The 18,696-nt window shown below is 38.5% G+C and overlaps 1 protein-coding gene across 3 annotated transcripts in view; it reads right to left on the bottom strand.

The window, feature by feature from the left end:
• Window positions 1-18,696, bottom strand: part of PEX5L (peroxisomal biogenesis factor 5 like) — a 164,175-nt gene that overhangs the window by 62,556 nt on the left and 82,923 nt on the right. For all 3 annotated transcript variants that reach the window (XM_042903178.1, XM_042903177.1, XM_042903176.1), the window contains 4 exons: window positions 16,018-16,212; window positions 12,616-12,739; window positions 11,613-11,709; window positions 851-946 (listed from right to left, as the gene is read on the bottom strand). In XM_042903178.1, coding sequence (XP_042759112.1) covers window positions 851-946; window positions 11,613-11,709; window positions 12,616-12,739; window positions 16,018-16,212 — 512 coding nt within the window. The remainder of the gene's footprint in view (window positions 1-850; window positions 947-11,612; window positions 11,710-12,615; window positions 12,740-16,017; window positions 16,213-18,696) is intronic.

Raw genomic sequence — 18,696 nt, 5'->3', positions numbered from 1 at the left:
GGGGCTTCTCTTCCTTCTTTCCCCTTTTCTTCCTCTTTCTGTTTATGCTTTTCTTATTAGGAGGCTAAAAAAAGGGGGGTGCCTGGGTGGTTCAGTTGGTTAAGCGTCCAACTTCAGCTCAGGTCATGCTGTCACGTTTTCTGAGTCTAAGCCCCACGTCAGGCTCTGTGCTGACAGCTCAGAGCCTAGACCCTGCTTCAGATTCTGTGTCTTCCTCTCTCTCTGCCCCTCCTCTGCTTGCTCTCTGCCTCAAAAATAAATAAACATTAGAACAATTTTAAAAAAGAAATAAATATTCAAATGAAGCATTTCATTTGATTTATCAACATTGCCATTGTTTTGGACAATCTTAATAGTAAAAATTTATGACTCGAGTCAAGATGGGATATCCACTGGCTAGAATATCTCATAGAATACCTAAGCCTTGCTTTTTACCTCACTCAGTTAGAAAAATGTATATTTCAGGAGGAACATGAATTTCTCTGCCTTTCAGACATTGTGCTGGATGCTAGAGAGACAGAAATATCAAGCATGAAACTTGGCCTCACAGAGGCATAGCAAATTCATTGCATAGGTTCATCATGGAACACAGATGAGGCTCAGAGATCTTTCTGACCCAGGACTTCAGACAGATTGTTAAGCTATCACAGAATTGGCACAGGAATTAGCATTTATTAGTCATCCAAGTCAGAAGTTCTCTGGTAACAGATCTTATTCTAATAATCATTATCATGGTTACTTCGTGTCATTAAAGTAAGACTCATTTCATATGTATCCTGCTGAAGTCTGAGTTTTTGAATTCCACTCCCAGCAACATGAAACAGAAAAAATAATTTAAAAAGAAAGTTACCTCCACTGCTGCTTTTGCCCTTTCAAATTCTTCTTCTAAGGAGTGGTTTCTGGAAAGTAATGCACTTCCCCAGCGCTGTTCTTTGGTCAATCGAGCCTGAAATAAACCAAACGCATGGTGTTATACTACTGGAATTACTGAATACAAAAGTACAAATATTTTTCCTTTTCTCATATTTCCCTACAGTTTAAGAAGCATCTGCAAAGGATGCTATTTTTGGAGTACTTTGCAAGAATGATGTTACCCAAACTGGATGGTACCAAAATGTGTATGAGCCTGCATGCATGATTCTTCTAAGAGTGGGTCTTAGCCTTGGTCATGTTAAAACCAAAGCCCAGGCCCAGCCTCCCAAAGATCTTACTTTCATTGGTCATGGTTCTAGGCATTGATATTTTAGTAGCCTTCCAATAGGATTCTAATATGCAGCTAAGAAGGAGAATCTCCATTAGAAGCCTAGACCTAAAAACTGATATTCAGGCTTCCAGTTAGTTAGGACTAGCTTCGGGTAAAACTAAGCTGCAGAGATGGAAGGTGCTACTAGACCTTTTTCCTTACATACACAGCAGATCCTCATGGTGAATTCTCTTTCCTTTGCCTTCCCTCTATTGGCACACTCTGCCTCATGTCCAATATCCTCAGGACATTGCTCTGTTAAGTGGTAGTCACTTAGATAAAATCATGTTTGTTAATGTCAACAAGTTTGTCACAATTAACAGACATTGTGAAAGACATCTTCACTTAGCTAAATGCAAATATTCAGAAGACCAGCCTCCAGCCCCACAAAGATCTGCTGGAATTTTTTAAATGTTGCTAATTTTTTTTTAATTTTTTTTAACGTTTATTTATTTTTGGGACAGAGAGAGACAGAGCATGAACGGGGGAGGGGCAGAGAGAGAGAGGGAGACACAGAATCGGAAGTAGGCTCCAGGCTCTGAGCCATCAGTCCAGAGCCCGACTCGGGGCTCGAACTCACGGACCGTGAGATCGTGACCTGAGCCGAAGTTGGACGCCCAACCGACTGAGCCACCCAGGTGCCCCTAAATGTTGCTAATTTTTAATTTCACAAAAACTAAATACATTCTTTTTGAAAAAAATTAATGTTTTCAAAATCATGGAAGATAAGAGGTGTACCTCTAGAACTTCTTTTTGGTTGCATATATATTTATGTACCCTAGACAGTAACGTGTTACAAAAATTTTGGCGACATCAAGGGTATGCTATTCTGTAGCTTACTTTTCTTCATTCAACAATCTTGGAGAGTGTCCATATTTTGTATTTATAGATCCACTCTATTCTTTCCCAGGGATTTCCTAGTAAAGTATATATCGTGGTTTGTTCAGACCTTTCCCCACGAGAACTCAGGGTGTGATTTTTTCTCCATGTAATTGCTTATTTTCTTGTCTATCTTTCTGCTACACTGTGTGATCCATGAGGGTAGGATTTTGTCTGCGAACTTTTGTTCTCCCCTGTACCCAGCCTAGGGCCTGACAAGTGATGTGTACCCTAAAGATGCCTACAGACTGCAGGATGACGGACTGTCCTGATAAGGCAGCTAGACCTTGGGGAACAGGAAGAGGGATGCTTGTGGAATGAAGCTCTCTACACCCTTTTATTGCCTTTTACCCAGGTGTTTGATTACTCTTCTTTAGAGATGCTCAACCTTGGCTTCTATGGGGGTTACTTGAACAGGCCTGGGCCCCACCCTAGACCAGTTAAAGAATTTCTGGGGGTAGGGTCTGAGCACTAAATGTTTAAAAGCTCTTTTGGTGATTTTGAAAAGCAGTCATGTATGAAAACTATTGTTCCACAGCAAAACGTTGCCCTTCACTGAGCACTTACCATCTATATAGCTCAGCTGCTTTTAATTTTTTTCTCCATCATTGCTGGTTCTCAAGAGGACCCCCACCCCCTTATTATCACACAGTTGTAATACCAGAGCTCACTACATGCCAGATGCTGCCCCAAGTCCTTTAGATACTATAACTCACTTTGTCTTTTCAATAACCTGTGAAGTAGGTATTATCACCAACTCCATGAAATTGAAGCACAGAAAGTGAATTAACTTGCCCAACATCACACAGCTAGTTAAGTGGTAGGGCTGATGCTCTGAGCCATGTTCATAACTACTGCACTATACTGCCTCTCACAGGAGGCTGTGCTCAAGTGGCCATTTTGGAAAGATGCAAAATACAGAAAACTCTCTCAGAGGTTCATGCACGGTTGAGGGAATCAACCAAGAAGTCCTCAAGAATATGGTGGGCTGAAAACAATAATGATGTAATTGTTATGCGCAAGTAAATTGTTATGCATAAATAACAGTCTTAGACTGTGTTTCGCACTAATGAACAAGGAAGGTTAATTTATTGAAACCTTAATTCATGTTTTCTCCTCGATATATTCACTGCTGCGTCCCTGGTATCTCACAAACAGTAGCTGCTCCATAAGCAGTCAGTAAATACTTGTTGAAGATATGCTGTTGGAGAATATGTGAATGAATTACTTAAAGGTATTTCTCTTTCCTACTCCCAGAACACTATGTGTTCTCAGTCAAGGTTTCTTGATAAATCCAAGAGGCTAAGGGGAACTTGTAGGAAATTGAGAGGGGACTTATTTTTTGGTTCTGTGCCTGGAGTGGCAGAGGTCTGTGTTAGCAAGGCCCTGTGCCCTGATTCTGGGGAAGGGGAATGACTGCAGGGTGCCTTAGCAGAACACCTAGTAAAGAGCTAGGCCTGTTAGCAATACAGAGGTAAGGCCTCTGGAATAGTGTGTGTGGTCAGAAGAGGGAGGGCGATGAGGACACATCCAAATCTGCATGGGCATCAGTGCCTCATTCTCAGGCGGGCCAGGCTCAATGACCACCATGAACAAGCACCTTCTCTTGTTCTCTGGGTCTTGTGAAAGCTACTACTTTCTCTCAACCCAGATAACTGAGGCGGGGCTGGGGGGAGAGAGCTCCAAAAACGTAAGTGGGATTGACTATCACAGGTTCCAGAGATTAGGATGCAGACACAGATCTTTTGGGTATGGCTGTTCATCCCGCTACCACCCTTATCTGACACCCTTGGGTCACAGTACATTTCAGTCACTTTACAAATATAAAGGTGCAGATGGTTTGTAAATTTTTAAAATTGGTAAGTCGTTAGGATGGTATAGCCTGGTAACAAAGTTAACACCAAAGATGATATGATCTTATTGTCTTGTAGAAAGTTAACCAATCTTGTATCAAACTTGGAAATCTTTTTCTGGCATTTCTTTCCCAACCATCTCTGTTCCTTTACTTTGGAACTAACTCTTTTGTCTTCCTGCTGGTTCCCTCATTAATGAAATAAATAAATTTTAAAGATGTGGACACATGGTGAGAAATAAGCTGTGTATTTATATAATAATGTCATAAATGACCCATGAATGGCATGAGAAGAAAGAGAAAGCACTAATATTTTTGTCCCAAGGCATCTCCTTTTATTAGAGGCACTTTTTACCAGTGAAATATGATCTGTCTTGCCTGTGAAGCCTGACCTAACAGAACTCCATTACTGTCACTGGCTTCCCTTCATCAATGTTTCACGACCCAAGTGGATTATGAACCACAGGACGCAAAGGGCACCATATATCAGGAAGAAGAGGCAAAATCTCTCTCTCAGGATTCTAGACTTGCAGTTCATATTCTCTTTGCCGCTTAAAACAGCAAGTGTAAACAGAATCCTACTGTGCAAATGAAATTTTATTTCAGTAGTACAATTACTATTTAGGTAAGTGCTATTTTCCACCTAGTTAGAAAGGCCTTAAGTCATTACTAAGACAAGTTATTGTCTACTTCACATCTTAAAGCCATTTATTTTGTCCAAGGAAGCTAAGCTAAATGTTATAAAATATAGAAAAACACTGCAAACAAAGGCAGTTTTCAAGCCAAGAGTAATATGCAACTAAAAAGGTTCTGAAACTTTTCAGCCCCAGACATGCTAGTTTAGGATTGACAGTGAAATATGGATTCTAACACCTAAAGATCAGCCTTTCTTTCAACCAAGACTTTTTTTTTTTTAATCTAATTTCTTTACAGGCAAAAAACTGTCGTCTGGGAAAACAGATAAGCAATGCTGGTAAGCTGCAGATATTGTTTAGTACTTGACTAGAGGAATGGTCAGCAAAACAATGATAGCCATAAATTTGAGTTGTGGCTGTTTTGGTATCACAGTGGCTATATTAGTAGTTCTCAAGCTTGAGTGGGCATCAGAATCATTTGGAAGTCTTGTCCAGACACAGATTGCTGGGCCCCACAACCAGGGTTTCTGCTTCAGTATGTGTAGGTGTGGGAGTGGGGGCCAGAATCTGCATTTCTAACAAGTTCCCAGGTGATGCTGATACTGCTGATGTAGGGCCCCACGATGAGAACTTCTGATCAGATGCTGACATTCCGTGTAGGCAAGTGGAACTCCGGAGTTTACAAATATACTCTGATGTCGGCATTACTTTGCATCATCGCCTGATTTTGAAAAATGCCCCACAGTTACAACAACCTCCTGGAAGTGCCTTGGCTTTAAAAATAGTATTTTAATTGGTTTAAGCTAATTGGATTTTAAGGTATTACACTCTCTAAAGAAAAAGGATTTTTTTTTTTCTCCCAGCTGCTGTTTGTTCTGAATGATAAGCACTGGGTGAAGGATAAGAAGAATTAAATAACTCTTTAAGAATATTGTTTTATTCTCTTTATTCAAAATCATGATTTGAAAATTACTGTATTTGTAGCTGTGGTTGTCCTAGCATAATAACCGTTGGCTAACCTCTATGTCAGTCTTTCGTAACTCCTTATACAATTGCCTTTACATTACTGCTAGAGATTTCCTAGCAAAACACAGTTTTAAAAATCTCAGTATCTTTTCAAAAGAGATTGATGGGGAATGGGAGCTGCTTAACTGTAGAAAGGGAAAAATATCTTATAACAACTAGCAGACTTTGGGTAACAGCATAACACAGTATTTAAAAGCATAATCTTTGGAGTCAGACTGCCTGGGGCCAAATCCTGTTTGGATTTAATAGTAATTCGTGACCTTGGACAAATTACTTAATCTCTATAATCCTCAGTATTCTCACCTGCAAAATGTATATTCACTTATAGAGTCCATACAAGAATTGAGTACAATAACTCATGTAAATGCACACACAAAATGCTCAGTACATAGTAAGTGCTATAAAACTTGGCTTTTGTTATCACCTTTCTGGTTAGTGCTTGTCAGGTGTGGCTTTAGAAATTCATTTAAAAATTATCTGTATCTAGAGCACTTTTGTTTAGTGGTTAATAGAGACTAGTTAGATTCTTTTTAATTAATTGATTTATTTTGAGAGAGAGGGAGCATGTGCACACACACACACACATGTGAGTAGGGGAGGGGCAGAGAGAGAGGGAGACAGAGAATCCCAAGTAGGCTCCACAGTATCAGTACAGAGCCCAACATGGGGCTCAAACTCACAAACTGTGCGATCATAACCTGAGTTAAAATTAAGAGCTGGACGCTTAACTGACTGAGCCACACAGGTGCCCTGAGACTAATTGGTTCCTTACACAGAACAGATAAACTCTTGCCTCATTGAGATGGTCACAGTTTTTTTCTTGATCAGTCAACAGATATTTATTGTTGAAGGTACACACAAAAAAGTCGTACCTTATGTGTCAGAGCAAATTTCTAGAGCTTTGTGCAAGGCGGGCACATATGGTTCCCATCTCCGTACCATTATGAAATTCTATGTTGTAGAACATTGAAGCAAATCAGTGCTGATTTTGAAAAGAGAGGGATAGTCTATTATCATGAGTAACTAAAAATTATTTTTGAAACTAGCTTCCGAAATGCTAAAAGAATAAAATTTTGTTATGTTATTTTTATTTTGATCTGTTCTTTAGTTAAACAATAATTAGCCACTACTTTCGAATTGTTAAATTTGACAAGAGTTGTTTCTCCTCTGTTAGTATTCTCTTATTTTTCCACTTCAGCAAGTATTTGTTGAGTCCCTACTATGTGCAGATTTCCTACTATGCTGAAAGTGATCTTCCATATTTCTTTCCTTCCTTCTTGCCTTCCTGCTCTTCTTGCCCTTCTGCCTTTTCTTTGCTCCTTCCTTCTATCTTTGCTTCCTTCCTCATTGGTAGCTCACTCACACCTCATTGGTGTGCTGTCAAGAGGGAAGAAGGGATGTTGATGTGGATCCTGCACTGTCTTCCAACAAGCAAAACTACATAGTGTACCATCTAATTGTTTCTAATAGACATAAGGTCTTGATACTTCTTATAACTGAACTCCTTTTTCTAATTTTTTCACTGCCTTACTTGTAGCTTTTGGAGGGTTGACATTCAATTACATTTGCTGAACTGAAATGGGCTTAAATGCAAACTATTAGTATTGCAGAGAGTAGAGGTTCCGAATGAATTTGGGAGGGAGGCACAAAATTGTGCATGGCCTCAGATCCAATGGCAATCCTAATTTATCTTACAAAGCTTCTGGAAGAAAGTGATATTCTTTAAAATCCCTTAACTCATCTTAATCCTAGAAATGTAAGTAATAATCAGGGACTGCAATGAGAAGGGAAATAGATGGTTTGTGAGTTCTCTCGGGTGAATAAGCTTGGTGTAGTTGATATGAGGTGGCTTGTGGGTAGGAACAGGGCTTTAGAAGCTGATGGGTGATTTGAAGGCTGGCTCTTCTTCCCTTTGCTACTTCTTTTTAAGGTGAATTTCTCATGTGAGAAATGGGGATATTGATTTCCAAGATTATTGCAAGAATTTCAAATAATATGTTTGAAATATTTCATTTATACACATGAGGTGTGTAATAGGACAGCTATTAAGAATGCATTTCTGTTGTATTGCTCCTTTAAGAATTTAGAAAACATATCTGCACTTGTGTCTTAAAGTTACAATTGTTCAGGGGCGCCTGGGTGGCTCAGTGGGTTGAGCGTCTCACTTCAGCTCAGGTCATGATCTCACAGCTTGTGAGTTCAAGCCCCACGTAGGGCTCTGTGCTGACAGCTCGGAGCCTGGAGCTTGCTTCAGATTCTGTGTCTCCCTCTCTCTCTGCCCCTACCCCTCTCACGCTCTGTCTCTGTCTCTCAAAGATAATAAATGTCAAAAAAAAATTAAAAAAAAAGTTGCAGTTGTTCTGGCTTGGGATACTGCCAACTTGATGGAATTATGATTATATGGAAGGAAGCATTTTCTATGTGGAGGTCAGCAAAATCAGAGAGCAGCATAACTATGACTAAGTACTGGAGAGCCTGGTTCCTGCAGCTTAAGTCCAACTTCAATTGGCAAGAACCCGTCTTGGAGCTATCCTTCCAGTGTCCAGACTTGGCAAAGAAATGCTTAACTGTCACTTTCCAGCAAAAGCTGGGTTCATTTTTTTTTGCCCCACCTCTATCTCAACCCACTTATAGAAAAAGCTAATTTTACATCATTACCTGTGTTTTGCCTCAACATTTCAAGCGTTTTCTAATTTTTCAGATTGTATGATTTCTTTAAACAATTAACTTCAGGGAATACTAATTACATGGTTGCGTGTCAAGAAACTTTATTGTTTTATTTTTAAAAATTTTTAATGTTTATTTATCTTTGAGAGAGAGAGAGAGAATAAGCAGGGGAGGGGCAGAGAGAGAGGGAGACACAGAATCCAAAGCAGGCTCCAGGCTCTGAACTATCAGCACAGAACCTGACATGGGCTCGAACTCACAAACCACGAGATCATGACCTGAGCCAAATCTGATGCTTAACTGACTGAGCCACCCTGATGCCCCGAAACTTTATTCTTAAATACATAGAGATTATATAATTTATCATAATCTCCTGCCACTGATTAGTGTATTCAAAACACTATTTGAAAGAGACCAGACTATGCTTTTCCTGTTCTCCATTTTGAAAAGAAAAGGAGCTGACATAAGAATTCTCCATTTTCTTTGTGATTCTGAAATATAATTTTTTTGAAATATGATTAAAAATTTTTTTAATGTTTATTTATTTTGAAAGAGAGAGAAAGAGAGTGCAAGAAGGGGAGGGGCAGAGAGAGAGGGAGACATGGAATCTGAAGCGGGCTCCAGGCTCCCAGCTGTCAGTGCAGAGCCTGACGCGGGGCTCAAACTTATCAGCTGCAAGATCATGACCTGAGCCAAAGTTGGCACGTAACTGACTAAGCCACTCAGGTGCCCCTGAAATATGATTTTTAAATAAAGCTTGCAAATAGCTCCTCACCTGTTACCTGTTGAACCTAAGATAATTTATGTTGGTTTGAGAGAGAAGAAAACATTTCCTTGATTTTCCCATGAGCTATCTGTGTGATAGTGGAGCAGAAATAAGTTTTGGTAAGCTGAAATCGTTTATTTGAATAGTCTGCAAGCCAGTTTTAAGTTGAATTTTTATATCACCTTCATCATCTTATCTACCTAGAAAGATCATATATTTAAGGGCAGTATGTTTCTAACAGTTAAAACACCTTCCTGTCTTTTATTACAATTAGGTTAATCAGCCTATGCTCTTGCTGCTTTGAGTGATTTAGTATTTCAGATGATTAAATTCCCCAATTCATGAAATTGTCCTCATTTAACCATACGGTAGACTTAAAACTAGGAGATTATGATTTTCCTAGTTTAGAAAAATCTTGAAAAGCATGCAGTGTTTTTAAAAAAGCAAATTAAGGTGGGGGGGGAGGCGCCTGGGTGGCTCAGTCGTTTGAGCATCCAGCTTCGGCTCAGGTCATGATCTCACTGTGAGTTCGAGCCCTGTTTTGGGCTCTGTGCTGACAGCTCAGAGCCTGCAGCCTGCTTTAGATTTTGTGTCTCCCTCTCTCTCTCTGACCCACCCCTGCTTGTGCTCTGTCTCTCAAAAATGGATAAACGTCACAAACACAAAAAAAAGCAAATTAAGGGATAAATTCTTTACATATAATTGGTGAGCCTGTAAAGGATTCATGACAATTTATCTAGACAGAACTGTCATGGTGCATTTTAAATTATGTTTTGGAGGACAATATCGGGAATCCCACACAAATTTTCCAAAGCACATTGTGTTTGCTTAAAGGCACACCAGCGAGCAAGAGGAAGGATGCTGTAGTGGGATGAAATCAGACAACCAGCAGGAGAGGAGCAGTCATTGGAATAACAAGATAAATGCATTGTGGGTCTCCACGGCAACTGAGGGCCCCAGTTGATCCTCTGCCCCTCCAGCGTTGGGTAGAACACAGCCGACCTGTGCCAAATCTCCCGCTCTACAGAAACAAATGTTCTATTGCTACATTAAATTTTTCCAAGGATTCCAGGTTATGAAACAGTACCAATTACTTTAGCTGAATCTAAATCTCTAATGCACTTAATAAGAATGTTTCTCTAATAAACGTTATCAATTAAAAAAATACATTTAGAATGAATACAGAGGATGAAAATACATTTTTATGCTATATTTACAATTCATTAAGCTTTCTAGGTTTATTTGTTCTGGAAGTGAGCTGACTTGTTTTCCAGCAGAGTCCTGGAAGCAGTAATGCCCACTCCTCTCCAGTGAATGTTAGAAATGGGGACAGGAGTCGGTTCTCTTAGTGGTTGATTCCAGTGGTCTTCCTTTGCCTCAACATTTCTTATCCGTGTCCTCCTGCTCTAGGCTGCTTACCAGTTCTGGGTGCATGGACAATTTTCCTAATCTCACTGTGTCTTAGTTTCCCATCTACGAAATAAGGGTAATAAATAAACTTACCTCATATAGCCATTTGTCAGGATCAAATGAGCTAACATGTATTATTAGAAGACTTTATCATAACAATCAATAATATTTGCTATTATCATAATTATCCCTTTACTTCACCTCACAGTATCTCTTAGTCTGATCTAGTAAATTCAAGAAAATTTCTCTTGCTTACTCCATCTCACTTACTTTCAACTAGATTGCAGAATGCATGAATGTAGACACATTTCTTAAGAGATCTTTGTGGTTTTAGATCAAGGCTGCATCCTTAGAGAGTGTTTGTGCCAATGAAAAGATTGAGGCTGACTTTGGCCTTCTTTGTAGTATTACCCAAAGGAGAGAACTAGTTAGAGACAAGCCAGTTACACTGGAGTTGAGGGTCAAGTAGTGGACAGATAGATCCAGTTCATACCATACTTCCATCAGTGACTAGTTGGGTGTCTCAGAAAAAGGATTTTGACTTTACCAAGACTCTTTAAAGGATCCTTAAAATGAGGCTAATAACAATTCACAGGATTATTTGAGTATTGGATGTAACATATTAAAAGCACATAGTAAAGTTCCTAATACTTAGTGGGCATTCACAAATGGTAGCTCTTACTATTATAATTGCTGCTAATACTGTAATTATTAATTCTTCAACATGAAATTTACTTTAATGTGACAGTCAGGATCCTGATATGTAAGTACCTTGGTCCACAGGGCATACATGTGAATGAAGAGTCAATAGGTAAGTTCCTCTTTTTTGTGTTTTGTTATATAAATTTTGCTAATACTGGAGTAGAAGAGATTTTATATTGCAAAACGATCGAAAAGTAAATGGTAGAACAAAGAAAAAGTGCTAAATATATAGTGAATTCGTTGAGACATGTTCCAGCCAAATAGACACATATATCATTTTTTGTCTCAAGCTTTGAGACAGATTACTGAGAAAGCATATGAAATACAGAAAAAAATACTTCAAACTTTTTTTTGGGAAAATTTAAATAAAATATTTATGATATAAATTATCTATTAGAAAAGGTGGGTGGATTAAAGAATCAGCTTTGTGACCTGTGTTGGAGGCACTAATTCCAATTCTGAAGCCGACTCAGAGTTCAGGGCGCTTTTCCCACCACTTAGTTCTGGTTGAGATCTGTGTTCTGAGGACCTAGAGGGGATGAAAAAAGGAGATTACATCAAGAAACAAATTCAACTAGGAAGACAGTCAAGAAACTGAGTTAATTTGGATCATTGAGAGTCATGATAACAAAGCTCTCATCAGAGTTTTGATGAAAAAGAGAGCTTTTATATCATTTTACACAACCACGTTTGAAGTTTAAGTGGCTGCAGTGTGCTAGGCATAATCTAAATCTGATTGATTTAGAATTCAGTTCAATTATGTACAAAAAGTAAATAAACGCAATCCCATTTTTCTTACAAACAGTTCTGCTTTATTAAAAGTATTTTGGGAGGGGAGTGTCTCACAGTGACCCAGGTGTGATTTGATCTTTACACAGAATTTGAAATGTCACAATAAGTGGAGATGTACAAGGGGCAACAGGAGACTGAAACATGTTGCCCTTCAGGAAGACTTAAAAACATGGTAAAATTCAGGTGGCCAATTTTTCTCATGAGCATCCACAGATTGTTCTTAATTAGTGTATTATCTGACAATGATGATTAAGATAGTCAGAAAAGGTTACCTGTGTAACCAGAAACATTTAATTTAACTGCCATTCATATAATATATTGAATATGCACACATATGTACATACATACATAAACCTATTTTTATTGATCGGCTCAGTTACACATTCAGAAAATTATCAACAAATATTAAAGAAATATTGAATACTGGTTATGAATCTACCAAAGTCATTATTGGTTGAATTTTTGACAATTCAGATTTAATACTTAGTTTTAGAAGCTATGATAACTAACATTGATACATAGGGGGTTATACATGGCACCAAGTATTTGGATTGATTTAACTCATTGGCTATTTCAGTACATAGGAGAAATACCCATACAGTTGACACATCAATAGCTATTTTCTGATATTACAATATCTTACCATAAGAGTTCCTTTGATCCAGTTCTAGAAGAGCATGATTTTCTTTCTGCCATTGGATGCCCCTTGCTATTTCGATCTCCATGAAACTTAACATCATCCCATTTTTCCAGTTGTGTTTGAATGTCTATGAAGGAGATGGGAAAGGGGTAAAAGGACAGTGGAATATGAGATACAGACAGAAGAGAGATCAAGATTAAGAAGTTTTATACAAGTGAACTTCACTCAACTGATGCTCCTAAACCTAAGACCAGTGTTTTAAGGTTGCATGAAAATTAATTAAAACATGTGCAGCTAAATAAAAATGAGACTCATTAAGAAACATTGGTTTACTTATAGTTAAACAATCAAGTTCTTTTACCTGAATTTGTTTCAAGAGCTGTGTGCATTCTGAATTCTGTGTATGAGTCCATGGAACCCCCATGGAATGAACATATGGAGTACTATCCTACCTGCCTCTAGCTAAGGAGGTGACTTTGAGACACTTCTGGCATGTTTATAAAAAGAAATTCTGTTTATGCCATCCCTATCAAAATAACACCAGCATTCTTCACAGAGCTAGAACAAACAATCCTAAAATTTGTATGGAACCAGAAAAGACCCCAAATAGCAAAGCAATCTTAAAAAAGAAAACCAAAGCTGGAGGCAACACAATCCTGAACTTCAAGATGTATTACAAACCTGTAATCATCAAGACAGAATGGTACTGGCACAAAAACACACTCAGATCAATGCAACAGAATACAGAACCCAGAAATGGACCCACAAACGTATGGCTAACTAATCTTTGACAAAGCAGGAAAGAATATCCAATAGAATAAAGACAATCTCTTCAGCAAATGGTGCTGGGAAAACTTGACAGCGACATGCAGAAAAATGAACCTGGACCACTTTCTTACACCATATGCAAAAATAAACTCAAAATGAATGAAAGACCTAAATGTAAGACAGGAAGCCATCAAAATCCTAGAGGAGAAAGCAGGCAAAAACTTCTTTGACCATGGCCATAGCAACTTCTTACTCAACACGTCTCCAGAAGCAAGGGAAACAAAAGCAAAAGTGAACTATTGGGACCTCAACAAAATAAAAAGCTTCTGCACAGTGAAGGAAACAATCAGCAAAACTAAAAGGCAACTGATGAAATGGGAGAAGATATTTGCAAACGACATATCAGACCAAGGGGTAATATCCAAAATCTATAAAGAACTTATGAAACTCAACACCCAAAAAACAAAGAATCCAGTGAAGAAATGGGCAAAAGACATGAATAGACACTTCTCCAAAGACATCCAGATGGCTGACAGATACATGAAAAAATGCTCAACATGACTCATCATCAGGAAAATACAAATGGAAACCACAATGAGATACCACTTCACACCTGTCAGAATGGCTAACATTAACAGTTCAGGAAAAACCGATGTTGATGAGGATGCAGAGAAAGAGGATCTCTTTTGCACTGCTGGTGGGAATGCAAACTGGTGCAGCCACTCTGGAAAACAGTATGGAGGTTCCTCAAAAAATTAAAAATAGAACTACCCTACCACCCAGCAATTGCACTACTAGGTATTTATCCAAGGGATATAGGTTTGCTGTTTCGAAGGGGCACATGCACCCCCATGTTTATAGTAGCCCTATCAACAATAGCCAAAGTATGGAAAGAACCCAAATATCCGGGAAGATGTGGTATATATATATATATACAATGGAGTATTACTCGGCAATCAAAAAGAATGAAATCTTGCCATTTGCAACTACGTGGATGGAACTGGAGGGTATTATGCTAAGCGAAATTAGTCAGAGAAAGACAAATATATGACTTCACTCATATGAGGACTTTAAGATACAAAACAGATGAATTTAAGGGAAGGTAAGCAAAAATAATATAAAAACAGGGAAGGGGACAAAACATAAGAGACTCTTAAATATAGAGATCAAACAGAGGGTTGGTGAAGAGGTTGTGGGAGGGGGGATGGGCTGAATGGGTAAGGGGCATTAAGGAATCTACTCCTGAAATCATTGTTGCACTATATGCTAACTTGGATGTAAATTAAAAAAAAAAGAAATAAATGAAAAAAAAATCTGTTTAAAGAGATGAGCCTCACTGTTAAAAGGAGGTGAGAAGAAAGTGGAACACTTTTCACAGGTTTTGTATAAACTGATTAAGTTCATCAAAGGAGTGAATTAATAATGGGAAGAGAAAGTAAAGATGCAATGGAGAAAGTCAAGAGAATGCTAGAACAATTTTTTTCCCCGTGGTTTAATTCTTACAGTTAAAGAACTTGGCTGGGTTCATTTTCATTAATAAGTGTGTGACTGTAAATAAATCACTTAAACAGCCTTGGGGTCCAGTTTTTTAATTTATAGAAAGATAGGTTTAATTTATAGAAAGATAGGAGGTAGTCAATGTCCTCCATAGTTCTTTAAGTATTTTTATGACTTCTTCACAGAACATCTTCTTAAAAGCAGAGACATAAAAGTCTCATTTTTAAGTTTATTGTGTTATATTGTTATGAACTTAATATATCCTTACATAAGTGTGTAAATTTCATTTATTCATTTGTACAACTGACTAAACCTAGAACACATGGATAGTGAGGAAGTACTGGAGATACTTATAAAGTTTTTCTCCAAAGACAAAGGCCTCAGAGAGGGACATGGCAGGGGAGAGGGGACATGTTCTGAAATACTTGTCGTTTTTCTTTCTCCTGATAAAGCAGACCTTAATTTGACTGGTTGCATGAGATGAATTAAGCTTTCCTTTTTCAGGAAGATATACAGTAGAAAACAGGATGGGCTTTGACGTTAATCAGAACTAGCCTCAAATTCTAGCTCTTTCTTATATTGAGATCTTGGGCAGATTATTTAAATTTGAAAACCTGTTTCCTCACTTATTTCAGAGTTATGATGAATTAATGGGCTAATACATGTAAATCATGCAAGCATAGTCCTGGACATTATAAGCCATCAATAAATGGTAGCTGTTACTATTGTATCAGATACATCCCCATGCATGTTACATGTTCTGGATGGCTGTTCCTGGACCTTGTGTTAAAGTTAGTTTCTCTCTCTCTCAACTGGCTACCTCCCAATCTAGACTAAATTCTCCTAGAGAGCAAGATTCATGTGTTATTCTTACTTGTAACTCCAATGCCTCATATGGCACCTGCCATCTATCAAGAATTTGACACATGTGGGTTGAATAAATAAATGAATGAATCCACATCAGTTATGCAAAATTGAATGCCCCAACTGCTATTTAATCCAAGAACAAAAGTGTGTGCTGCCCATTTCCTACATGGAATTAATCTTTTCTACTCCTTTCCCATGGTTTTAATGTCATTTGTGGAATTTCCTTGTATTAAGGCAGGAGCAAGCAGCAGGCGACACATGCTATTACCTTACCTAAATCTAAGGATGAAGTCTCTGGGCCTCGGAGAGGCTGGCCTCTCTGCTCAGCATCCGCACTGATGAGTTCAGATCCATCAGCCTTTTTCTTGAGGGATGAGGTTTTCGATGAGGCCTCCAACTTCTTGGCTTTGGTTTGGGTTTGAGAGACGGGTTCACTCAGGTCAAGGAGATCTAAGCCTGTGGTCAATACTGTCAAACATGGAAGAGGTTAAGATAAGCCCACTCACTGCTCTGAAATTATTTTTAAAAATAGGATTCAGTTAGGTGCAGAAGAATATTGTGGTCAGAAGTATGAAATTAAGTGAAATGACCGTTGATTTGTAAAGATGGTCTGTGTTTAGAATGGAAAGTTTGCCGTGTGTTCTCCTTTACTTGGCACAGTACAAACCCACAAAATAGGACTTAGACCAGCTTTACCAGGGATGAAAGTTTGCAAAACAGTTATGAGGAAGATTTGGAAAACTTTTTAAATGTCTTTGTGTTTAAACCTCAAACTACTAAAGCATATAGGATATAAAGGAATGCTATTAATCACTTTTTATTTAATTAAGCAGTTCAATCAGAGAACGGCTTGCTGTTTGGGCTCACACTAGAGAAGTATCTTATAATCCATAGTTGATGAATAGGTACACATGTTATGCCTTTGCTGTTTAATATGCAAATTTAAATTTCAACATAACAAGGCATAGAAGGGCTACACTTTAACTTCCCAGCAGGTTGATTACATTGTGTTAAATACTCTAGTGAAGACAGAAATAATCATTTGTTCAGATGCAAACTAGGCAAATGAGAATTAAAAAGGCAAGCTTTGTAACTCTTCATCCTTCTCTCTCTTACAGTGCAAGTAACCAGGGTTTGAGTAGCTCATTGTGAGAAATGGAAAATTACAATTAGGGAAGGTCCCTCCAGTCCTGCCTCTCTACCAGCTCAAGTACCAGAAGAGGCTGACTTCTGGCCTGGAATCACTTTACCCCCAGCTAGTTTAGGAAAGTCATCAAAGTGACAGAGAAATCCTTGTGTTAGCCCTTTCTGGCACTGTCTACAACTATGACTGAACCACTCCTTTTCTTTGATCTCCCAGCAGGTCCTCCTGGTAGGGAATGGATTTTTGTGGATATCTCAACATTCTTCCATCTGCTCCCCCCTTGCACTCAAGGTGGGTCAGACCTCAGTTGAACTCACAACCTGGGTTTCTTTAGTACCACTGTCCTCATGAGCTAACCACCCCTATAGCGTCCTTAGGATAGTTTGTCAAGCTGTATTCTCAATACAGAATTGAGAAATTCTCAGTTTCTGATTTCAATTACAATCACAGTGATGGGATGTTAATGGTGAAGTGGAAAGACCTGACTCTACCACTGCTTAGCTGTGTGGTAAGTTTCTTGACTTCTCTGAGCTTCAGTTTCCTCCTCTGAAAAATGCAGAATTAATAAGTCTATCTTTTAGATAAGATGTGAAGATTAACCCATCTAATTTGTATATTGAATATGTGAAGTGCTAGGCATACAAAAGGTACTCAACAAATGTTATTTCCATTCTTTGGTGGCCAACTTGTGATGCTTTTCTTTTTGTTAATCTCCTCCTATTCTCCCTGTTGTTTTTCTATTTTGGGCAAGAAGCAGATCCATACGCTGACAGAAAGGGGGAACATCACTGGGAATAAAACAGAGAATGAGACAAAGATATTGGTTACAGAGGATGCTACGAAGTAAATTTATCATAAAATGGCCTGAGAGCATCAGCTTATCTCCTCTGAGTCTTCCGGAGGAGATGGGAACCCCCTTCCAATGCTAAGATGCTCTGAAATATAAGGAGTGTTATGTGGCTAGCAAGAACCTAACGTGAGGAGAAAGAAGTGGCTTTTAGAGGTAAGCCGCCTGGCTGGGTGTCTCAAATTTAAACATGGCAAGCGGCCAACATAGACTAGGATGTAACACATTTCATATTCTTTGAATGTTTAAACAGAAATTTCCAGGCCACTATTATGTTGGCAGAGATTCTAGGCCTACCAAAATTTCCTTATAACAGAAGGAAGGAAGTGGGTAACAGTCTCGGGAATGCCATATATGTCTTTTTACTAATTGTACAAACAATTAGGAATTAGTCAGTTGCTCCTACACTTCTTTTTAGCAGTAAATTATATAGGACTTGTCTACTTGTATATAGGAAGTATATTTATTACGGAATAATAACTGATGGAGTATTAATTTAATTCTATATCTGCTTCTCACCATTCAGAACAAATGAATTACTAAAAGAGTGAACCGCATATTCAAACTTCGCTCAGTAACATTCTTTCCCTCTCCAAACTGGCCTGAGCACTTCCTGTGTTGGTTCTGAGCTCTGTGTTCCTTTGTTCTTTTCCCAGCAAACATGAAACAAATGCTTGGCACACACAAAAGGCCTTATTTGTTACCCACTTGATGAAGGGGGTGGCTTGGAGGTTGAATGGTAAGCTTTGAAGCTGAGAGAGTCCCTGGGGACTACGATTTCAAAAGCATACAAGGATGGATGCAGCCTTTTGCTTTCTGGAGGAAGACAAATGCATTTTAGCAAGTGTGTGTGTGTGTACATGTGTGTGTGTTGCATGCACATGCACTTTAGTTAATAGTTTTGAAATAAGGGTCTCACTGTTCCATCTGGGCTTCGAAGGAGGCATACCTTGGCATGGAA

This window comes from Panthera leo, chromosome C2, assembly GCF_018350215.1.
Source record: "Panthera leo isolate Ple1 chromosome C2, P.leo_Ple1_pat1.1, whole genome shotgun sequence".
In the NCBI taxonomy this organism is placed as follows: domain Eukaryota; kingdom Metazoa; phylum Chordata; class Mammalia; order Carnivora; family Felidae; genus Panthera; species Panthera leo.
Note: the sequence above shows the minus strand (reverse complement) of the source record. Positions and strands in the feature narration are given on the sequence as shown.